The following is a 25,158-nucleotide window of genomic DNA, read 5'->3' as shown; positions in this document are numbered from 1 at the left end:
ATATTACAGAAAAATAGATATTGGACCTAACGAGTTGCTGGTTACCTTCTATAAAGATGTTGGTCCTAGCAATGGAGGAGCTTCAAAGAAAATCTTGGGCTGGCCAAATTAAAATAGAGCACAAAGAACATTTAGTTGCATCATATCCTTTTCTTTTGAAAACCAAACTAATTCTTCTGCAGGGAAAATCAAATTCTTTTCTGACTGTACTTTCCCCTAGATAAATTGCAATTTGTAAACAATGGTGGATTAAATTATTCATCCTACCAAATTGGTAACACTAGGAAGTTTGGTATTGACGGAGAATAGGATGCAATGATTTTGCCATGAAGTGATTTGGGGAATGAATTTCCCGTCACTTTTGTTGTGCTGTGCGCTTTGCCCGGCGGGCTTGCGCAGCAGAAAAATTGGAGAAGACATGGGACTAGAGGAGAGCCTAGGTCACCGCCTCGCCGGATAGCCACTGCTAGCTGTAGGCCACATGTGTGTGTCTTTTGACTCCCTGCCTAGGGATTGGGGATTTGGGGCCCTAGGAACCCTGGACGGCTTACTGTCCCTACTCGCCGCTCGCTAGACCGAGTCACTCTGGATCCCCGCAGTCTGGCTGCTACCTACGCCGCTCAATCACTGTCTTACAGAGTCACAGTAGATGCCCTAACTAGCGTCGATGCGCATGCACTACTAATGAACAACTGAGCCGGAAAAGTGACGACAAAATTGTGAACAAATGACCTGACTCTCATGTACACTAGGCTGCACTACTTGTTTGGTGGGCTTTGCCTATCGCATCGTAGGAATAGATCTGAAAAAAGTGTTTATTGGCCATCAAAAAAATAATTTTGATGGCTGAAATGTGCTTTACCCAATTATGCAATGGGTTTGAGAAGCTAGTTTGATTTGAATATTTTTCTATGTGGACAATTTCTTTTGCAGGATTAGTGAAAGAAATCATGTTGCAGGTGTAAATTTTCCAACAAATACTGTACAACGAAACCAAATTTATTTTCTGTATCTTTTTCCTATTCAAAAAATACAGTTAGTTTTGATAACCGTCGAGGGAAAAAAGACCTCCTTCATCGTGCATTCCCCCTCGCTGGTGTACAACACCAGAAACCAAGCAAAGCCAGGCGAAGTTCCCCGGGGAAATCCATGGCCAAGTTCTCCTTCGCCGACGCTGCCGACGAAGACCATTCTCACGCTTCGCCCGCCCCAGCCCCAGCCGCAGACACCACCGACGCCGGGCGTCGACAGGAGGAAGCGTGACGGCGACGGCGCGGTCGGTGGAGGACCACACTCCAAGGCCCGGAAATTGGATGGCGTGGGCGGGAGCGGGCAGTGGCGGGGGACGGCGGGTGCGGTCGGGAGGTGCGGAGAGTCGGCGGGGACGGCGACGCGGGGATCAGCATGCGGATCGACCCGGACTTGCTCGACTGCTCCATCTGCTTCGAGGCCCTCTGCCCTCCGCTGTACCAGGTTTGCTTAATTTGCTCAGCTGTGCCAATTGAATTGGAATCAAGAATTGTACCCTCTGCTTCATCTTGAGCTAATTGATAGTGATATATAGAAAAGGAGATGCAAGACAGTATTTCTATGCCGTCAGAGGACATGTGCGTGAACAATTAGTTGTTCTACTGCTTTCTAGAACTTAGAGACGACAACCCAGTGTCTAAAAATGCATATCTGAGTGAAAATCCACACCATTGATGCAGACTGATCTGACACTCACGGTAGCTTTTCCGACCTTCATTTTATCATGTGCACATAGTCCACGGAGAAGCAGCACTAATTACCAATTGTAGATGTTTTGGTTTGTCGATCTGGTTCATTTCCTTCTGTAACTTCTTTCAGTATAGCATGGCCATTTTCAAGCAAGAAGGTGAGACAAATATCATACCCCACAGCTTATAAGTTATAAGCCCATGCATACACATTAAAACCATTGAAAGACCCCTATGATACTAAAACCATCATGGAGCAAACCATGAGCAAGGCTATTCCATGGATGGTTCTGAACACATACTTAGAAGATTCACTTGTCTGAACAAATACAGTCAGAGTCCACAAAGCTATAGCCATGTGATCCATGTCATTTTGCGTCAATGTTTAAGTCATTAATCGAACTGCAAAGGCTTGCAGAATTAGTTCTACTGCTTTGTACAACTCTGTGTGGACAAAGAGTTGTCTAGAAATGCATATTTGAGTGAAAACGCTCACTATTGCTGCCAAACTGATCCAGCTCTCACAGTACCTTTCTGATCTTAAAAAAAAAATCTACTGTTTCTCCTAGAAGTTCATCCCCCTCACGCGAAGCCAGTCAGCCTCTTTTTCTGTGGCAGCCACCTCATTATGTTCTGAAGGTCTCTACATTTTTATCTGAAAAAAAACTAATGAAGGGTCAAAACACGTAAGACTGTATCCTTTTAGGTGGAGCAGCACAGCTTATAAACACTACTAGAAAAAACCATATACTACTAGAACCATTATAGAGACTCATTGCCTAAGGGCATACGATGGAAAACACAAATGTCTGAGGCACTGCAAACCGTTACATTGCGGTTTTCATAAATATCAGTATTTTCTTTTCTGAGCACATGTACTCGCGTCAAGAAAAAGCCACGTGATCCACATAATGTTTTGGTGGGTCTAAAGTCAGAACTAGCATTTTTCGCTCTATGGCAATTTACTGCAAGCTGGCATATAGACTTGTCTCTTGAATGACCGCACTTTAGAGAAGATTTTGTTCATAAGAAGCAAACTGCAGATTTCCCTTAGATGACCTCAGTTTGTTTGATGTATTTTCTAGTGCCAAAATGGCCATGTTGCATGCATCTCCTGCTGGTCAAAGCTCAAAAACAAGTGCCACGTCTGTTCTAACAACGCTATCTTCACACGAAACATCGCGCTGGAAAAGATTGTCGAGTCCGTCAAGTCCTCCTGCGCATACGCCAAGTGGGGCTGCTGCAACCTGGTTAGCTATGCACAGAGAAGCACCCACGAAGAAGCCTGCCTCTTTGCTCCTTCGACATGCCCTATTCCTGGTTGTGGATATAGAGGCTTCACTGGATGTTGGTCAGGTCACTTCCTTGTCGACCATAGTGCTGACTGCTTGCATTTCGTCTATGGCCAGCCCATCGAAGTGAATGTGGAGGTGTCCCTGCCTTTTCTAATTCTTCTTGGAGAGGATGATCACCTCTTCCTGCTCCTCAACAAGAACATGATGCCCTTCGGGCACGCATTTACGGTGGTTTGTCTGAGGACTGGTAATCTGAATTGGAAGTTCTCCTACGAAATTAAAGCGGCTAGTAAGGGGAACTCTGAAAACTGCCTGCAGCTGAAGGCTTCTGTCACAAATATAAAGGAGTGGGTTGGGGTTCACCCTGCAGAAGCATTTCTTCTGGTTCCATATGATTTCTGCAGGTCTGCTAGCCTAAAACTCAATGTCTCTGTTGTGAGGTCTGCTTGTGTATGATGTGAATATGCCGTGTCCTCTTCTCCATCCTCTGAAATGTAAAAAAGTTTGTAGGAGTGTAAATTTATTATGTAAAGTAGTTTCAGCATGTACATGTATATGTAAAAGCACCGGTTCCAGCTGCCTATTAATATATTCTAAATCGTAGCCTAAATTTAGAGAAGAAAAAGTTTCACAGCTCATGCATATAAGAGCAATTTCATAATACTGCCATCTGTCTGAGATAAGAAGGATCAGGCGACAACTCTTGAATCACATTGTACATCTATATGTAAAAGCACTGGTTCCACCTCCCTATTAGAACATTGTGAATCGCTGAAAAAGAAGTTTCACAGCTCATGTATATAAGAGCAAGTTCATAATACTGTCATTTGCTTGAGATAAGCAGGATCAGCAGAATAACTCTTGAATTACAATTCACATATGCGTAGGCAAATTTCCTCAATTCAAGTTGATAAACAAGGTCTAGACATATTCAAACCAGAAAAATAATGTATCTACTCCTAACCCTAAACTATGTTTTATGAAGTCAAGTATGAGGAGAAGTGGTTTTGGGTTTCAAACATGAAAATTTCAAAAACCTCCCAGAAGCTTTATTTTGGAGTGACTAAGAAAGATCCAGGCTTACTTTTTCATTTTCATGTGTTAAACTTGTTTAAATCTTGGTCAAACCTAGGATTTGACCAAGATTCAAATGGGCATAAAAATTCAAAAAAAATCAAAAAAATGAAAAACCAAAGTACATAGTCTTCTTATGTCATATAGTAAGCATTCAAGTTGATAAACAAGGTCTAGACATACTCAAACAAGAAAAATCATATATCTACCCCACTAGTGGAAAACGGGGCTTTAGGCCCGGTGCATTTGGGGCTTCAGTCCCGGTTTCCAAACCGGGACCAAAGAGGCGGGACTAAAGGGTCCCCCTTTAGTCCCGGTTTAAATATGCACCGGGTCCAAAGGCCCCGCCACGTGGTGTGGCCAGGGTGCTCGTGGTGGAGGACCTTTGGTCCCGGTTCGTAGTACGAATCGGGACTGGAGGTTCTCTGCCGCGGCAGAAAATTGCCGTTTCTCTGCCGCGGCACAGGTTTAGGGTGAAGCAGCGTTTCTCTGCCGCGGCAGAGAAAATATATTATTCATTCAAATCTGCAATGCATACATCATTCAAGAAACCACAAATATCATCATGTATATATAGACATCGCCATGAAATACTGTACAAGTAATGCATGTTTACAATATATGAAGCCGGGACCAAAAGCTATCATATCTATTCATATCCCTAAAAATTCTTAAATATGAACTCCCGATGGTGTTCTCCAGTTCGGGCAATGGCCTCGGTAAGAAAGAATCCTGCGAGTTCCTCTTGAATTGCTCGTATGCGATCCTCCGTTATGAGAGTGTCCCGCAGGCGTATCATCTATATTAAAAAAAAGGAGATCAATATATATGAATGGAACTCAATACAATTGATGGTAATAAGATTAATTGTGAAATATTGTTCACGTACACGAGTGTGGTGTATAGCGTCCTCCGCATCCCTGTGACTTGCCATCTCACGAATGAAGTCGCAGACGTAGTATCCACATAAGTTATTCCCGGATTCCTGCATCATACACTTTACGAAAAAATAGTTCGATCAAACGAATAATCAAGCATCGTATTGAAACAAAATATCAAAGAGATTCACGGACATAGCTATATATATAGTACTACTTACAGGGTAATCTTTAAATGTAAGCTCTGGTTTCCATTTACCCGGAACAGTATTGATGAACCGTTTCCAAGCCCTGCCCGGCAAAGGAAAAATGAGTAAATGAGTTATTGATTAGTTGATGATATCATCGAATTAGAACAGATGATGCCGATACGAAATTGATTGAAATTACCTCTGGAGCATCGCAGCCATGTTCGCCCATTCCGCATGTTCTTTACGTTTCGAGTCCATGACAAGTACGACTCCTTTCTTAAGCTCAATGATTAGGAGAATAAAGTGGAAGCTGCACAAGCATAGCTCAATGATTAGAAGAATAAAGTGGAAGCTGCACAAGCATAATGTATGTTATAACACTTACTTGAAGTTGCAGGGAAAGTATATATCCTCTTTGTTTGCTTGCTTCTGTAAAAATAGTAACATGTTGTCCTCTGTGTCCTTGGGGTACTGTCGAACCGTAACTTCATGAACTGTGTTTGGGTCAATGAACCCGATGTCATGGAGTTTGCCTCTTTTGCATTCGAGCATCTTCATTCTGCATAATATAATATATAGCGTACAAAAAGAATATAGTGAGGATAATTGTTAGTGCAAATGAATGAGCTGAGCTACAGATTTAATTACATAAATAAATCACTTACAGGCAGTAGCAACTGATGACAGCTTTGTCGAGGGCGTCTTGATTGAATAACTGAAATAGTTCTTCAAACTCAAGGTTTATCTCCTCCTTCCCCCGGAAGTAATGCTCATCTCTAACTGCCACCGTGAGGTAGCGTTCACTCTTTCGACAGGCTTTCAGGTACCATTCATGCAACCTTCGCATCTGAGTCCCTAGACGCACGAGCTGGCCAGGTTTGACGAGATCATATCCGTATTTATACTTGTTTACGACTTCAGCCGTTGGATAGTAATCTTCGTACTGAACATCTGCTCCCTGACCTCTAGCTTCCCGTTCGATCATCGATGCCGTCTCTGGATCATCATAGGAATGCACGACGAAGTGGGGTACCGATTGATTACTCTGTTGCCCAAGCTGGGTAATTTTTCTCTCTTTTCTCGCTCTAGAGGACTGTCCAAGAGAGCGGTCATAATCAGCTGCCAACTCAGCTTTCTTTGCTCTCGTCTCGGCAAAGTGCTCCACTGTATGCGGTGGTATAAACATCTTCTTCGGCGCAAGAAACGCCTTTTGCTCATCAGTCTGCTGATGTGGTAACAACTCTGGAGTCTGTGCCCTCATCGGAGTTGATGATCTCTTCGGAGCTGTAGGAGGTGCCGCGGTTAGCTTCCTCTTTTGCTTAGGTGGAGGCGGCGGAGTCTCCTGACGAGGAGGAGGAGGCGGTGGAGTATTCTCACGCACAGGGGAATCATCATCGCGCAGAGGAGAATCATCACGCGGAGGAGAATTCTCATGCACATGGGAATCATCATAGCGAAGAGGAGAATCATCACGCGGAGGAGACTGCGCAGGCGGCGGAGGAGGCGGCCTGCTTGGTGGCTTCTCACCTGGAAACACAATGTTCTCCTTCCACCATTGCACGGTGGTTCTATGGGCTTCTCCCAGTTTTGTGATTTCCCCATCTTCACCTGCAGGTTGCTCAAGGACCAACTGCTCATAATCTCTCATCACTTCATCCACCATCACAACAGCAAAGTCGTGTTGGACCGGACGGCAATGGTAAGTCCTTGTAGGTAAGAGAATGCCGACCGCTGCCTTGAAGGATAGGTTGACACATTTAACATGCAGCTCACAAGGACGGCTCTCAGTGAGATCATCCACGGGGGGGTAGCGAGGAGGCTCGACCACATGGTCATCATCATTATCCTGCTGAGTGGAAGCCACACTGCTTTTTCGGTGTTGAGATTGCAGCGGGATGATAGCATCGAGCAATGCAGGATCTACATGCTGCCCCTGAGCCATCTGGGATGAAAGTGCTTGGGTTACTAGGGCAAATTGGGCTTTCATGGCGCTCATAGAATCCTCTAAGGACGCTATGCGGTCTGTTTCCCTTGCCTTTCTCCTCTCATGGCTTCTATCAGGAAATCTCTTCCTTTCCGCAGGAAAGCCATACTTCCACGGAACGGAGCCTTCTGTGCCCCGTGTTCGTCCGCCGTGTTCTTTGTTTCCAAGGGCGCGTGTCAGCTCATCGTTCTCTCTTTCGGGCTGGAACCTCCCCTCCTCCACGTCCTTATGTGCTTGTTCCAGGGCTTCAATGGGGTACTTCAGATGTGCTTTCTTATAGATACACTTCCCTGTTTCTGGGTGCAACCTTCCCCCAATCCCGTAGAACCACTCCTTCGATCGTTCGGTCCAACCGTGTGTCCCTAATCGGATCCCTTTCCCGATCAGTTCCGCCTCAGCTACCTGCCACTTAGGACGGTTAGTCCTGTATCCACCTGGATCCAAAATTTGGTGATATTTCTTCAACGCAGAATTTGCCTTATTTGTTGCCGACCTTTTCTTAAATTTTTCTGACTCCGTGCTGTACTTCACGAATTCGCCCCAGTGATCTTTTACCTTCTCACTCTCCGGAGTCTTCTTTTTCTTGATAAGGCCACGCAATCTTTTCTTGTGGTTCTTGAATAGTTCGGCCATCTTCTTCAAAGCAAAGTCACGGACTGCCTTCTCCATCTTTGCCTTTTCATTGGCGTCCTCCTCTGGAGGTACTATGTTGAAATATGACATGAGCTTGTTCAGAATGCTGCGTTTGGCTACATCATCGATATAAAGACCTTGAGCTGCTTCCTCTGCAGACAGCTCTCGTTCCTTCGGCTTGTGCCATTCTCGAACGGTGATCGGGACGCAGTCCCTAACAAGCACTCCACATTGACTTATAAATTTTTTTGCAGACTTCTCGGGAGCAATCGGTCGGCCACTCTGATCGATTTCGAGGATGTCGTGCCTAACACCGTCGGCCAACGATTTGGCCGGGCCTCGCTTCGACTTTACAGAAGAATTGCTCGATCCGGAGGGCTAAAAAGAAATAATTCATCGTCAATATATATATTAGTTAATGCATCTAGTCAGCAGCGGCTTAATTTATATATCTCGGTGATAACTACGGTTCCCTCACCGGAGACATTTTGATCGTCTTCCTCACCGGAGCCATCATCTATTTGGTCAACATTCTCCGCTCCCTCACCGGAGTCATTCAAATAAGTTGCGGTGACATCGTCACCGTCATTATCATCATTATCATCGAGAGTACCATTGGCTATGAGGTTAGCCATGAATTGTTCTTGGACTTCGTCTCTGTGTCCTGCCATGCTTTCTACAACGACTTTCAAGTTATAGGAACCATCGTATGATCACATATATAGATATTAATTAAGGATAATGCAGAAAACTGAAATTGGAGTTACATATATAGTTCTTAACTAAGGATCGATAATATAGTGCTGAAAGCAGATAGTGCAGTTACATGCATACATAGATCGGGTTCATGTTTATTTAACCCTAATACATCAATCACTACTAGAACCTCTCAACCGAGCCGACCGGGTCCTATAACGCGCCGACCGGGTCCTGAGCCGCGCCGGGTGAACCCCCAAAGCCACGGAACAGTAACGGGAGCATAGCTAATGTGAGATCCCTGCATAACTGACCATCCGGTCCTATACATGGTGTCTAACACATACATGTAACGGCGAACGTGCTCGTCCTCCGCTGCAATGCGCTGAGCTACCTCCTCCGGCGGGGCCGGCTCCCTCTGAAACGACCGTGGCCCATAAGACCTCCACCAGAGAATATCCGGGTCGACGACGGGACCCGGATTCCACACCAAGGTGCGCGCCCCGGAAGATAACACCTCCCAGTGCCACCCCGGCGGAGCCCAGTCCCGGACCTCCCCCATCTGCTGCATCTGCTCCAGAATAGACACACCACGGCGCGGCGGCTGTCGCGGCATCGTAGCTACGAAACCAAATCATATATATATGTACTTTATATTCTAACATGCAAATATTTCTAACATATAATTTTCACCACTTTTTAAATTTCACTAACATATATATTTTTCACAACTTTATAAATTTCACAACTATTTAAATTTCTAACTATTTTGCACTACACTAACACTAACTATTTTTCTAACTATATTTTTTTTACTAACACTAACTAACTATTTTTTCCCTAAATTTCTAACTATTTTTTCACTAACACTAACTAACTATTTTTTCACTAACACTAACATGAACAATTTTTTCACTAACACTAACTATTCTAACTATTCTAACTACACTAATCTAACTATTTTGTAACTTTTTTTCTAACTACACTAATTTAAATCTAACTATTTTTCTAATTACTTTTCTAACTATTTCTAACATATAAATATTTCTAACTACTTTTCTAACTAAATAAATTAGCATATGTTTTACTAACTAGTCAAATTTTTCTAACTAAATTTTTCTAACAAAATTTTCACTACAAAATATTTTACTAACTAGTCTAACTAACAAATTATATATCAAATTAACAAAAAACAAATTAAAAAAAAAGTGGCTGGCCGCCGGTTGGCCGGCCGGAGGGAGAGAGGAGGGCCTCACCGGAGGAGGTGGCCGCGGGTGCGCGCGCGGAGGAAGAGGAGGAGGAGGCCGGCCAGGGGCGGAGGTCGTCGAGGAGGAGGAGGCGGCGCCGGAGCGGCGCCGCGCGCGGGGCGGGCGAGGGCGGCTCGGGGCGGCGCGGGCGCGGCTCGGCCGGCGGGCAGCGTCGAGGCGGAGGGCGGCGCACGGCGGCGGCGGCAGCGGTGGCGTGCAGACGGCGGGAGACGGCGAGAGCGCGGCGCGCGGCGGAGCAGCAGCCTGGCGGCGCGTGTGGTGTGCTGCGGCTTCGTCTCCGCGGGATTGATCTCCGCGGAGACGAAGCGATACAGTTATAGTGCCACCCCCCTTTGGTCCCGGTTCGTATTACAAACCGGGACCAAAAGCCCCCCTTTGGTCCCGGTTTGTAATATAAACCGGGACCAAAGGCCTATTTTGCTGCGTTTTTCGCTGCGCGCGCAAAATAGGCCTTTAGTCCCAGTTTGTATTACAAACCGGGACCAAAGGCCAATTTTTTTAAATTTTTTTGTTTCCGCCTTATTTCAAATCAAAAAAGACCACGTACTGGCCACCGCCACCGCCGTGCCACACGTGTCCACCGCCGCCACCGCCGCCGCCGCCGCCGTGCCACACGTGTCCCTTCGCCGTGCCATGTGTTGCCGCCGCTTCCACGTGCCTCGCCCCGTCGCCGCCGGCGTGCGACGTGTAGACGCCGCTTCCACGTGCCATGCCCCGCCGCTTCCCCGCGCCACCCGTCGCCAAACTTGCCGCGTCGCTTCGCGTGCTATAAAGCGCCGCGTGCGCGTGCAACCACACGTCGCCGTCGCCTCCGCTCATTCGTCTCCGGGATGCCGCCGCGCCGTCGCGGCTCGTCCGGTTTCCGTGGCGTCCGAGCGCGTCCAAACGGTAGGTTCTACGCCGAGATGCGCGCCGGTGGCTTCCGCCTCACCCTCGGCACGTACAACACGCCGGAGCTGGCGGCGCGCGCTTACGACGCGGCCGCGTGGCGATTTCGGCGGCCACGACGCGACATGAACTTCCCAGACGTAGAATCGCTAGAGGAGGCGGAGTTCCTCGCGCCAACGCCGTGCCTCGTCGACGACGAGGACCGTCGCCGCCACCACCAGGTGCAGCACCGGATCGCCATCGCCGAGCACGACGAGGAGTTGATGCGCTAGTGGAGGGCGCAGTTCCCCAATGACGTCGACAACACCGACGCGTTCTTCGCTGACCTCCGGGCACAGCGCAGGTCCGACAGGCGCCATCGTCGGGCCGTCGCCGAGTTTGAGCTCGACAACCCGAATACAACTTGGGCCGAGAACGACCCTCGGTGGGACGACATTTGGACCGAGACAACCTCCGACGACGAGTAGATCGACTAGACTAGTTGTTTATCTATTTTAATTGTATTTTCAATAAAGTTGTTGTCGATTGTTTTAGTTTCAATAAAGTCGTTGTCGACATAGCTAAACTGAAAATTAAGATACATGGCCAGATTCGACTGTTGGAGTCATTCAGTCATACTCGTGCCTAGCCCTATAGTAGTCGCCACTGTAGTCGTCGTAGTCGCCGACATCGTCGTCGCTGGCATCGGGGTCGCGGTAGTCGAACCTCGGCGGGTGAGCACGCGTGGGCTGGGACTGAGGGTAGCGCAGGCGGGGGCCACGGTAGGCCATGACGCTCTGGAGAGTCCGGCCGCGCCACCACAGCCGACGGCCGGCCTCGTTGAAGTTCGAACGAGGCGGGCCGTCCTCCTCGTGCCTGGCAAGCGCACTCTCACGCCGATTGATGAAGAAGCTTTCCCAAGTCGGGTTGTAGTCGGGATGCCACTGGGGATTCCTCCGCTGCTCTGGCGTGAGCTCGAAGTAGTAGTGGTTCGTGATGGCCATCTCGCGCGCCACACCTAGAGGGACAGGAGGGACCGGTACGCCTCCGACGCTCAGCAACCAGCCGCTCGGGACGCGGTAGCCCGGCAGGCAGGGGTAGTTCGAGGCGCAAAGCGCCTCCGCCTCCCGGGGGGTCAGAGATACAATGGAAGCCATGGGACAGAGTGATGAGAGGTTTGCAGATATGAGTCTAGATGTGATATATGTGTAAATGGAGGCCAAGCCTACATATATATAGTGAAAAAATGGCGGGAAGACGGAGGCGGGAAGCGGTGGAAAGCGCGGGAAGAAAAATAGGTGGGAACGCAGTGACGCCGGAAACTTTCATCCCGGGTGGGGACTCAAACCGGGACAATAGATGGGAGGCTTAATCTGGGGGAGGCTTATCTGGTTTTTGCATTATCTTATTACAACCGGGACTAAAGATGGTTTTTTTGTCATCTAACAAAACTGTCGGTGGGATAAGGACGTGTGTGTAACCTTTAGTCCCGGCTGGTGGGTGCAACCGGGACTAAAGATGTCGGCAGGATAAGAACGCATGGGTGGACGCACTGCTCGATCAGATAAAGCATGTAGCGCACGACGCCCTGTCGAAGCAACAAGACAAAGTAGAAGCGGTGCTGTGCCTATAAAAGGAGCATCGATACGCCTTGCCAAGCAGATCAACAAGCCAAGCAGAGTTTCATTCCCATGGATGAAGGAAAGGGTTGGGAAATCTCCCGTGGCGCAGCTTCTCGAAGATGTCGTTGGTGCACACGCCCTACGGCATCTTCGGAAGCTGCGCCTCGGAAATTTTTTCCTGCAAGCCCGTAAATGACTACATCTCCTCTAACAGTGTTGGGGAAAGGGTTGGGAAATCTCCCGTGGCGCAGCTTCTCGAAGATGTCGTTGGTGCACACGCCCTACGGCATCTTCGGAAGCTGCGCCTCGGAATTTTTTTCCTGCAAGCCCGTGAATGACTACATCTCCTCTAACAGTGTTGGGGAAAGGGTTGGAAAATCTCCCGTGGCGCAGTTTCTCGAAGATGTCGTTGGTGCACACGCCCTACGGCATCTTCGGAAACTGCGCCTCGGAAAATTTTCCCTGCAAGCCCGTGAACGACTACATCTCCTCTATATATATGGTACAAAAAGCCAACCATCTCCACTTTTAATATCTTACATGCATACAGTTACATGATTACACAAAAATAAATGGGAAATTGATTGCCATGTTGAGATACTCATTTGTGCCATGAACATTCTTCAATTAACTTGATGATGGAGCATCTTCATCATTTAACCTTCTTAGGCCGTAACCATGGAGCATCTTCATCATTTAACTTGATGCTTGGGTCAATGTTCACTGTGAAGGGTGGAATTTCACCAAACTTATTATAATCTTCTGACATGTCTGTCTTGTACTCCACTCCCACGATGTTTCTTTTTCCAGAAAGAACTATGTGGCGCTTTGGCTCATCGTTTGATGTATTCGTTTCCTTATGTTTCTTTTTTCTTGGTTTGCTAGACATATCCTTCACATAGAAAACCTGGGCCACATCCTTAGCTAGGACGAATGGTTCGTCTCTATACCCAAGATTGTTGAGATCCACTGTTGTCATTCCATACAACTTGTCTATCTGAACCCCGCCTCCTGTTTTCTTGACCCATTTGCACCTAAACAAAGGGATCTTAAAAGAAGGTCCATAGTCAAGTTCCCATATCTCCTCTATGTAACCATAATATGTGTCATTTGGGCCTTTGTTGTTAATTGCATCAAAGCGGACACCACTGTTTTGGTTGGTGCTCTTTTTATCTTGGGCGATCGTGTAAAATGTATTCCCATTTATCTCGTACCCTTGGAAAGTCAATACAGTCGAAGATGGTGTCTGGGCCAACAAGTACAGCTGATCTTCAATAGTGCTGTTATTCAGGAGATGTTTTTGCAACCAACCGCCGAAGGTCGACATGTGTTCACGTCTAATCCAATCGTTCGACTGCCCCGGGTTCTGGGAGCGTACAAAATTCTTGTGTACACTGATATACGGAGCCACCAAGGTGGAACTTTGTAGAACTGTGTAGTGTGCTTGAGTGAGCGAATGCCCGTCCCTACATATCAATGATTTCCTTCCTAGCGTGCCTTTTCCACTTAGTCTCCCCTCATGCCGTGATTCAGGAACACCAATCGGCTTAAGGTCAGCAATAAAGTCAACACAGAACTCAATGACCTCCTCTGTTCCATAGCCCTTGGAGATGCTTCCTTCTGGCCTAGCACGGTTATGAACATATTTCTTTAAGACTCCCATGAACCTCTCGAAGGGGAACATATTGTGTAGAAACACAGGACCTAGAATGGAAATCTCCTCGACCAGGTGAACGAGGAGATGCGTCATAATATTGAAGAAGGATGGTGGGAACACCAGCTCAAAACTAACAAGACATTGGACCACATCATTCTGCAACCTCTGTAGAATTTCTGGATTTATTACCTTCTGAGAAATTGCATTGAGGAATGCACATAGCTTCACAATGGGCAGTCGAACATTTTCCGGTAGAAGCCCCCTCAATGCAATCGGAAGCAACTGCGTCATTATCACGTGGCAGTCATGAGACTTCAGGTTCTGGAATGTTTTCTTCTCCATATTTATTATTCCCTTTATATTGGAGGAGAAGCCAGACGGGACCTTGATACTGCTCAGATATTCAAAAAATATTTCCTTCTCTGCTTTTGTAAGAGCGTAGCTGGAGTAATGACGTCCTTTATCTGTCTCATGCAGTTTTTTGGGGTCTTTCATACGTTGCTGGTCCTCCCGTGCTTCTGGTGTATCTTTTGTCTTCCCGTACACGCCCAGGAAGCCTAGCAGGTTCACGCAAAGATTCTTCGTCACGTGCATCACATCGATTGAAGAGCGGACCTCTAAGACTTTCCAATAGGGTAGATCCCAAAATATAGATTTCTTCTTCCACATGGCCGCGTGTCCGGCTGCGTCATTCGGAACAGACCGTCCGCCAGGACCCTTTCCAAATATTACTTCTAGATCCTTGACCATACCAAATATAGCAACACCATCACGATGGGGAGGCTTTTTCCGGTGATCAGCCTCACCGTTGTAATGCTTGCCTTTCTTTCTTACGGGATGGGTATGCCTAAGAAATCGACGATGCCCCAGGTACACGACCTTCTTACATTTATCCAAATAATCACCTTCGAGCTCATCTAAACAGTGCGTGCATGCATTGTATCCCTTGTTTGACTGTCCTGAAATGTTACCAAGAGCAGGCCAATCATTGATGGTTACGAAAAGCAGCGCTCGTAGGTCAAATTCCTCCTGCTTGTGCTCGTCCCACACAGGTACACCTGCTATGGACCACAGCTGTAGAAGTTCTTCGACTAATGGCTTCAGGTACACATCAATGTCGTTGCCGGGTTGCTTCGGGCCTTGTATGAGCACTGGCATCATAATGAACTTCCGCTTCATGCACAACCAAGGAGGAAGGTTATATATACAAAGAGTCACAGGCCAGGTGCTATGGCTGCAGCTCTGCTCTCCAAATGGATTCATGCCATCTGTACTTAGACCAAACCTTAAGTTCCTTGCATCCTCTGCAAAGTACGGGAACTCTCTATCGATTTTTCTCCATTGGGACCCATCAGCAGGGTGTCTCAACATCTCGTCTTTCTTACGGTCTTCTTTGTGCCATCGCAACAACCTAGCGTGCTCTTTATTTCTGAACAAGCGTTTCAGCCGTGGTATTATAGGAGCATACCACATAACCTTGGCAGGAACCCTCTTCCTGGGGCGCTCGCCCTCAACATCACCCGGGTCATCTCGTCTGATCTTATACCGCAATGCAGTGCACACCGGGCATGCATCCAAATTCTCGTACTCATCGCGGTAGAGGATGCAGTCATTAATGCATGCATGTATCTTTTGCACATCTAATCCTAGAGGGCAGACAACCTTCTTCGCTTCGTACGTACTGGCGGGCAATTCGTTACCCCTTGGAAGCTTTCTCTTAATTATTGTCAGCAACTTTCCAAATCCTGAGTCAGTGACACCGTTCTCTGCCTTCCATTGCAACAATTCCAGTGTGCTGCCTAGCTTTTTATGGCCATCTTCGCAAGTTGGGTATAACAATTTGTTGTGATCTTGTATCATCTGGTCGAAGGCCAACCTTTCCTTTTCAGTTTCACATTCTCTCCTTGCATCAGCAATGGCCCGACCAAGATCATCATCAACAGGCTCATCTGGTGCCTCTTGATCTTTTGCTTCATTGTCTTCATTGCCTTCTGTAGTATCACCGTATTCAGGGAACATGGGATAGCTGTCATCATCCTCTTCCTCTTCTTCATTGTTTTCCATCATAACCCCTCTTTCTCCGTGCTTGGTCCAACAATAGTAACTGGGCATGAAACCGGATCGCAGAAGGTGGCCATGAATGGTACTCGAGTGAGCGTAATTTACGATATTCTTACAGTCAACACATGGACAATACATAAAGCCACCATGTTTGTTTGCCTCAGCCACGGCCATAAAATTACTCAGGCCTGAAGTGAACTCGTCAAAGCGTCGGTCAATGTACATCCATTGCCGATTCATCTGCATGATATAATTAAGCTTATCAAAAACCATTACAGAACATCACGATTAGTGAAACGATGTATATATATATATACACATGCATTTTATCAATTACAAATGAAAGGATAAAGTTGTTAACCTCGATGGAGAAGAAAAAAACAAGTTAAGTGTGGCTTGATTTGTGTGAACTCAAGTGGCAAAACCTCTTAAGCATTTCATCGAACACCTCTTGTGCATGTGAAGAGAGCAAAGCAATACACCCCTCTTGTGATAAGAAGTAAAAAAATGGCTAAGTGTGGCTCACACTTGGGCAGGGGCCGAGTTATATAGGCAGATCATGCCTTTAGTCCCGGTTGGTAATCCAAACCGGGTCCAAAGGGTGGGCCTTTGGTCCCGGTTTGTGATACAAACCGGGACTAAAGGCATCCGACCGCTGACACAGCCTGCCGCGCGTCACCGATGGGCCTTTAGTCCCGGTTTGTGATACAAACCGGGACCAGTGCCCCCCATTGGACCCGGTTTAGTTCAAAACGGGGACATTTGCTCCCAGAGGCTTGGGACGAAAGACCCATTTTCTACTAGTGCCCCTAACCCTAAACTATGTCTTATGAAGTCAAGCGCATGGGACACCAGTTTAGTTGATGGGATAACAAGTGGCTTTTAAAAGCCTAAAAACTAATAAAACAATGGGCTTGCAGTCTTGTCTAGGAGGAATTAACCAAACCAGGCTGCCAGTGCCAGGGAGGATGAGCATATGACAGATATCCCAGATATGTGTTTTTTTTGAGTTTTCACCGGGGGCGAGCGCAAAGGCTCCCACCTGAATGTTTTTGTATTCATTTCATCCTAAGATCGGGTGAACTCCCCGAGTGTGAGTGTTTGTACAGCATCAGTTACAGGTGCGGAGAGGGAGACAGCACCCAACGCACTGGGGGTGAGCTCGGGGGAAAAGGGCAGGGGAGGTCACGATGAAATGGAACTGCGCCTAGGAAGGAAGTAGGAGAGCCAAACGTCAACGTCGGAGCGTCTCTCCAAAGGAAGGCGAGCGCGCCAGAGCACAACATCATCACGGCACCGCTTGCGAATGAGCTCGAGGGAGGGGGCGAGGCCATTGAAAACCATGTCGTTCCGGTGTTTCCAGAGCTGCCACATGCAGAGAAGGCGGAGAGTAGAGGCCGAGCCCGGCGGAGCCGACGAGGGGAGGGCGCACCCCGCCGCCGCAGATGCATGGCGGTTCTCGTCTTGCACCACGCCGAGAGAGTTCCAGAACTGCTGAGCAAACGAGCAGCCGAACAGGATGTGGCTCGTAGTCTCGAGGGGCGCCGCGCAGATGGGGCAGCCGCTGTCGGCAGCGGCGAGGATCCCTTTTCGTAGAAGATTACTCCGGCACTGGACACGGCTTCTGACGGCGAGCCAACCGAAGAACTTGACTTTCGACGGAGCGTAGTTGGCCCAGACGAACTCGTGGTGCACGTCCAGGACACCTCCATAGGTGCAGAGCTTGTAGAGAGCGGAGGTGCTGAGCTTGCCGCCTGCCTTGCCGCAGAGAGGGAGCGTGCGCACGTCGACGGCGTTGTCGAGGTGCACCGGGGACAGAATCCGCAGGAGTTCCTCACGCTGCCGAGAAGCCACGGTGGACAGGCGCGGGGCTAGGATGGTGTCGAGCCAGTGGGTCAGCACCTGCCGCACAGAGGCGCACTGCAACGAGCAGTGGGAGAAGAGCTCCAGCATGGTGGTGGAGATGGGCCCAGAGGGCAACCACCAGTCGAGCCAGAATGCCGTGCGCGCCCCGTCGCCAAGCTTGACGCGGGAGATGCTGCGGTAGAGAGGGAGGAGCCGTCGCAGCGACGACCAGTGGGCGCCAGAGAGCGCCGTGGGCGATCCGTCGTGGTCGAGCGGCAGCCCGGCCTGGGAGTCCCAAACCCAACGCGGCCAGGATTCTCCGGGGGCGCCGTGGAGCCTGTGGAGGAGCTTGAGCAGGAGGCATCCGTTTGGATCGACGATGGAGCAGACGCCCAAGCCTCCCTCATTTTTGGGACGGCAGAACTGATCCTAGGCAACGAGGCATTGTGCACCGCTAACCTTGTCAGTGACAGCCCAGAGGAAGGCACGGCGGAGCCTGTCGAGGGCTGTGAGCACACCAGGAGGGAGTTCCAGGGCACCCATGGCGAAGGTGGGCAGAGCATCAAGCACCGCATTGAGGAGGACAAGGCGCCCTCCGGCAGAGAGGAGGAGAGGCCATTAGCCCGACAGATACTTGTCCACCTTGGCTATGAGGGGGTTGAACACCGCCAAGCGGAGTTTCTTGGCTGACAGGGGTAGCCCATGTCAACACCCGGATTTTTAAGTCCAGATGCCTATTATGCCGTACATCGCAATCCCAGGAATATTGTTTTTGCGAGACATAATAGCTTGATATCACAACACATCATTCATTACATAACATAATCGTCTTACAACAAAGGATCACATGATCCAGTCTTAATACAACATAGAGGATCTAGAGATCCTATTACAAAACAGATAGCGGAAGCGAAGTAGCGGTTGCGGTCCATCTGTTCCACAGGCAACTGTTGACGTCAGGAGTGGTCCTAGTTGTCGTAGACGTCCTGCTGTCCTTCACCTTGGTACTGGGGCTCATCTTCATAGTCTAGCCATTTGAATAGCCAGGGACAAAGCCATGAGTACTTTAAAGTACTCGCAAACTAAAACTAATGTAAGTACTATCAACTATGGTAAGGGGGTTCTAAGCTCTATGTTTATTTGCATAAAGCCAGTTTTATTTCATAAGTATTTAGTAAACCAAGACTCTTCATTTGCCTAACCTAACTCAAGTGGGAACATTAGTGTCATTCCCACAACTCTGTTGTGATTCAAAGTCAAGGTCACCTTTTTAAACTCAAGTCACAAGTCACCATTCATATTTTTGGAAAAGTTCTGATGACGGAACAGTATGGCCTTTCCAACTGTCCATGACCGCGGACGCGGCTATTCGAATAGGTTTACACTCTGCAGAGGTTGTACACTTGTGCCACAACATTTGCAATAATCCGTCAGGGTTAACTGGCCCTGATTTATCACACTCCGTGTGCGGACTACCAACCATAACCTTTCATTTACATACCCTAGTATAGGCACCTCTCCCCATGAGCTTGGCCTCCCAGTGAAGACAAACTGTCAGCCTGGGAACTGCACAGGGCTTGGGCCGGACATTCACCTCATTTCATGTCATCTCACATCATTTCACATTGCTTTGTGGAGGCAGCCCTCGGCATAACCCCGATGACGCTTGTTTAGAGGGAACCCATACTAAAGCACATAAATTTCTAGTTAAGCCTTTACCCATAATCAGGTATTGTGGGGGTACTTGTAAAATTGGAATGGTATCGCATCCGAACCCAACCATCAGTTTTTGTAAAATTCACCATGTCATTCACCAGTCATATTCACCTTCAAAATCTTTCAATAGAATGACTCATCATTCCAAGGTTTTCAAAGTCATCTCATTTCACAAGTTCCCATATAGAGTAAACCATTTTACTTTTAGCTCTAGCAACTAGTCATGAGGGGTGCTAACTAATTTGTAGCTATCTAGGCTAAGTTTGATACTCTTGTAGCCCTCTATACTTAGACCAAAGTTAACTATAAAAGTAAGACTTGGAAATCACAGTAAAAGCTTTGAGAGATAAAAACTGGGATTTGTAAAGTAAAGCACAAGTAGTATGGTATGAGTGCTTTGCTCAAGTTGAGCTTGCACTAGGGTAACTTGCAAGAGTTTAGCTTGCCTTGATTGGTACAGTGATCAAAGCTTTCTTCTTCTTCCTGGTAGTAGACCTCCTCCTCCTGGTACTCTTCGGTACTAGCATCTATAAACGGATACGAGGGTACAAACATCAATCAATACTTAAGTAGACTAGTTAGCCCTAATGGCTCACTCAAGATGATCTATCATCATCACAATCATCGCTTAACAACAACTAGGGCTTTCTTACTTAGTGTTAGGAAAATAATTTCCTCTCATTGAAATATTTATTAGGGTTTCTATTTAATATCCTTGAGAAATAAATTCCTCTCATTTAATCTTATTAAGATTTAATCTCCTCAATTAATAAGTGTGGGATTATGTTGACCACGGTCAACACTTCACATTTATCATTTGGGAAAATGATTTAAATGAGATTCTACATCTCATGCAATTTAAACACTACTTATGGAACAATTTAATATCACCAAGTAATTAAATATGAGGTTCTTTATACCAAAGTTTTTCCTCATATTGAATTACTTGAGACAATGATTTAAATGAGAGGCAACCTCTCATACCATTTAAGAAATAGTTTTGGGTAATTTAAATGGACTAGAAATGGCCACATAGCCACTATTTTGCTCTAGCCCATGATCATTTGAAACAACCATGTAATATTTTTGCATAAACAATTAGAGTATAAGAAATGTGATTTTTGAGAGTTGGAATCAACTCAAAATCATTTATGGTTGATTTTATAAATTTATTTAAATTTTGAAAACTCTCTGCCTTGTTATTTTTACTATTCAAATTCTACCCAATATTTGGATTTGAATCCAGTGTGGTTGGACAGAGCCTTTCACCAGCTTTCCAACAATATAAAGTTTGTCCATTTTGGTTTAGTGGATTTGAAGATATTAAATTTCTAGCCAGACACCAGTTTGGATTTAATTTGGAAAAGATTTAAACGAATTTGAATTTAAAACGTGGCGGGAAACGAACTGGGCCGGCCCAGCTGCGCGTCCAACGCGAGTGGGCCGCCTGACAGGTGGGACCCAGGCGTCAGCCCGTTTTAAAACCCGAATCGGTACCTTTTGACGGGGGCCGCTGGATCAGGCGAGGATCGGACGGTGGAGCGTCGTCGTCGTCGACGACGAGAGGCAGGCTCTGGCGCGGCGAGGGGAGGGGGTCGACGGCGATCCTGGGCTCCGGCGAACGACGGCGTCGGTGCAGGTCGACGTTGTAGACGACGGCGGATCTCCTCGAACAGACGGCAGCTCCGGGGGTGGCTCCTAGCTCCGGCGAGCGTCTGCGGCGGAGCACGGGCAGCGAGGATGCAATTGGTGGCCTCCGGTGGGCAATGTGGAGCAGAGAGGTGGCGAGGAGGGGTTGTGATGAGAGGGGAAGGCGATGGTGTGCTTGAATTGGAGCGGGAGGGCCTCCTTTTATAGCGTCCAGGGAGGTCTGAGGCGCGGCGGGGCAGGTCGACCATGGCGCCGGCGATTGGAGCTGCGAAGGGGCAAGGCATGGACGCTGCGGGGTTGGCGAGGTACTGGCAGTGACGCAGGGCTTGATTGCGGGGAAAACGAGGCTCTGGCGAGTGCGGGAGCTTGACGGGAGCGGGCATGGCCGTGGCGGGTCGCGTCGATGAGGGCGTCGACCACAGCGTTCCCGCGGCCAAGTGGGCTTGTCCTGGCGCCTCCTGGTGGCGTGGCGTAGCTGCTGACGAGCGGAGAGGGGTCAGGGTGACGCAGGTGAGTGGGGCGACGTCGTGTCTGGGCGTGCCCGTGGCGCTCGCCGTGCACGCTCTGGCGTGCGCGTGCGCGTCACTGGCACGTCTGGGCACGTCGCGTTCTGGCGTGTGTGGTGCACGATTCCGTCGAGGGCCGTGTCCAGCAGACTCAGGGGAGTGAGGGGGAGTGGCTAGACATGGTGGTGCAGGCCAGAGTGGAGAGGTGAGGGTGATGGCACGAGCTGGCCATGCCATGCCACGGCATGGTCATGCTCTTGTCAAATGAGCAAGCTCCAGTGGTTGGCAAGTGGTGGAAACGGTGCAGGGGGGTGAGGTGATGCTCAAGGTCAGCAGAGGTGGTCAAGTGGACTTGGTCCACTTTGGAAAATTCAGTATGGGCCAAATTCTATACTCTGCACAGCAAGTGTTTGATGAAATGCCCGAAAGAAAATAATTTTTGAATTTTGCGAATCTTTTTGGTGGGTTGTAATCATATATTAAGAGAAGTAGAATGGAGGTGGTGGTGGTCAAAATGGTATAGGTTTGCAAAATCACAAAATGGGTATGATCTTATTTCTGTTTCAGGGTTGCTACTTTGCCCTTTAATAATAAGCAATGTAGGCAGAGTCAACTATGGGAGTCAACACAAAAAGTGTTCACCTTGATAAGCTCTTTGATGAGGTGGAAGAAGTTGTGAGGTTTTGGTTTAAGATTTGCTTAATAGAAGGGCTCAAAGTGGACATCAGGATAACAATGTCCCAAATGACCATAATCACATGTGAGCTCATATTTGGTTCAAATTTGATTTGAATTGAGTTTGATTGTTTCCAAAAGTGTTAAAAGGTGTTTAGTATCCATTTAGAACCAATGGTGCAAACCAAAATGGTCTAGGTTAGAGATTTGCAAAAATGGCATAGGCCATATGTGTGTGTTGAATTGATTTTTACAATTTCTTTTTTTATTTTCTTTTTCTTTGACTTTGGATGATCAATTGATCATGGTTAGGGTTTTAGAGTAAGAGTAACACATAAGCAAGCATCATGGCAAAATGCACACTCAAATGATTAATAGGGTGAGCTATATGCATAGCACTATATGATGAGAAAAAGTTTTTGTTGGCTCACTCATTTGGGTATTTGGGAATCTCTCTTTCTTCTTTATTGAAAAGTTGGGATGTTACAAACCCTTCCCCCTTAAACAAATCTCGTCCCGAGATTTTAAGAAAAGTTAGGTTCCTAAGAGAGATTGGGCAATTGGATTAACAGGAAAACATACTTGGCATGGCCTGAGGTGCTTCCTGAGTTTCTGTTGCACTCATGTGGTAGAGACGGCCGTTGTGGTTGTTCTGGTTCCTTCTGGCGGCGAAGCGGCGCTGTTGCTGGGCAGGTGCAGCAGTATTGGGGGCAGTCTTGGCTAACCTTTTGGGGCACTCATTGGAGTAGTGTCCCACAATTCCACATTCGTAACAAGTGATTGTTGACTTGTCCTTTGGGGTGACGGGGATGGCATTGCTTCCAGTCCTTGGGCCAGTGTTGGTGTTGTTGTTGTTCCCATTGTTGTTGTTGCTGTTGGGGTGGTTGTTGTTGTTGTTGTGGCTGTTGTTGTTGTTGCCTCCGGGCTTCGGGGGTCCTCCATTGTTGTTGGTGTAGTTGGGGCGATAATTCTGAGCAGTTGGCTTGTTGTATCTTGGGGTAAATCCTCCAGAGGAGTTGTTGCGGTACTTCTGGGCATTGTTGGGCCCATTCTGGTTCATCATTCTTCTCTTGCGGTTCTCGTTGGCTTGATGCAGCTTCCCTTCCATCTGTATGGCTGAGTCCACCAGGGCTTCTAGGTCAGCAAACGGAATGTTCACTAACACAGTCTGCATCTCATCGTGCAGTCCGTTCAGAAATCTCTCCTTCCTTTTCTCGTTGGTGTCGGTCTCATCCGGGGCGTACCTTGACAGAGTAAGAAATCTGTCGCGGTATTCCACCACGGACATCCTTCCTTGCTTGAGTTCGCGGAACTCGTCTCTCATCTTCTTGATCAGTACTTGGGGCACATGGTATTTGCTAAACTTGGTCTTGAAGTCCTCCCAGATCATCATTTGCCCCGCATTCATTGCGCGGGCACTTGTCCACCAGGCTCTGGCAGGTCCTGACAGGTAGTGGGTGGCGAACAGTACTTTCTCTGCGGCTTCTACTCTCGCAACTTCTAAGTTGTTCTCCATTGTCTGGAGCCAGTCATCAGCATCTAGGGGCTCTTCTGTCTTGCTAAACATAGGAGGGTTGGTGTTCTGAAAATTCTTCAGCTTTGATCCAGGGTGATCATGGTTTCCGTGGCCTTGATTGTTCTGAGCTATCTATTGTAGTGCAGCTATGTTGGCTTGCCTTTCAGCTCTCTCGGCTTCTCGGTCTGCCACCATCATCTGGAGCATCTGCATCATTGCGTCCTGGTTGGTGCTGCGGGTTGGTGGGGCCATCTGATCATTGAGGTAGATGATAAGATAAGAGGGAAATTTCTATGGTTGGTTTGGTTAAAGTTTAAAAAGTTCATAACTTGAAAACTTGAGTAGTGTTGAGGGGGTAAAAACCACAACACTTTTTCATTCATACCAAGCATCACACATTACAAATCTAACACACCGTTGGTTTGAAGAACCATTCATTCGTTCTACGATACAAGGGATCCTGATACAAACTCACACCTACTTAAGTGCCTTAGTGATACTATTCTTCCTCCGGAATGGTGGTTTCTTCATCTTCATGGGTAATGTGCTTGGCGAAAGGTGAGGGCGTTGTCCAACTCCTTGCGGGTCTTGTACAGCATGAAATCCAGATATGCCACATAGTGGTTCCTCTCCGGGTGCGGGGGCATGGTTATTGGCCTTCCCAGGGGATCATGTCTTGGGTAGTAGATGAAGCGAGTGTTCTTGAGCTTGTTCATATTCTGTCCACACAGACGGGCAATGGCTTCTTGCATGGCTCTAGCTATTCCGTCCTTCCAAGTGTTTCCCGTTACAGAAAACCAGATAGTTTCCCAAGTTGGGGCTCCAAGCTTTCCTCTCAGATCTGCAGTAACTTCCCACCGAGGTTGTCTTCCCGACTGGTTGTTGAGTGGTATTCCGAAGAACTCGGGATACGGGCGTCCTAGATATTCAACTAGTTGCTTCAACTCCTTCTTGAACGTTAGGTTTCCTCCGTGGCCAAGCTGATAGGACTCATAGTGGTACTCCATCTATGAACAATGAGGATGAGTAAGTTAGAGAAGTGACCAAGTGTGCCAAATTTTATGTTGAATTTATAAAGAAAGGTAGAGTATGGATTTCTCTTTTGAAAAGATCTCAAGGAGAAGAGTGAGAATAATTTTTCATTAATATTCACTTTATTTATTTTGAAACTAAGTTTTTCAGACGTCCATTCTAACTAGGGTCTCCTAAGGTCAAACAATGGCTCTGATACCAACTTGTCAACACCCGGATTTTTAAGTCCAGATGCCTATTATGCCGTACATCGCAATCCCAGGAATATTGTTTT

General features: G+C 47.5%; 1 protein-coding gene across 1 annotated transcript; it reads left to right on the top strand.

The window, feature by feature from the left end:
• Nucleotides 1-1,310: 1,310 nt before the first annotated feature.
• LOC127321804 (E3 ubiquitin-protein ligase SINA-like 10) lies at nucleotides 1,311-3,634 on the top strand. Its single transcript, XM_051350780.2, has 2 exons — nucleotides 1,311-1,473; nucleotides 2,804-3,634. Exons 1-2 carry the CDS (start codon nucleotides 1,405-1,407, stop codon nucleotides 3,467-3,469), a joined length of 735 nt encoding a protein of 244 aa, XP_051206740.2. The 5' UTR covers nucleotides 1,311-1,404; the 3' UTR covers nucleotides 3,470-3,634.
• Nucleotides 3,635-25,158: the final 21,524 nt, after the last annotated feature.

This window comes from Lolium perenne, chromosome 4 (assembly GCF_019359855.2).
Source record: "Lolium perenne isolate Kyuss_39 chromosome 4, Kyuss_2.0, whole genome shotgun sequence".
Classification (NCBI taxonomy): domain Eukaryota; kingdom Viridiplantae; phylum Streptophyta; class Magnoliopsida; order Poales; family Poaceae; genus Lolium; species Lolium perenne.
This window is presented reverse-complemented; position numbering and strand designations above follow the sequence as displayed.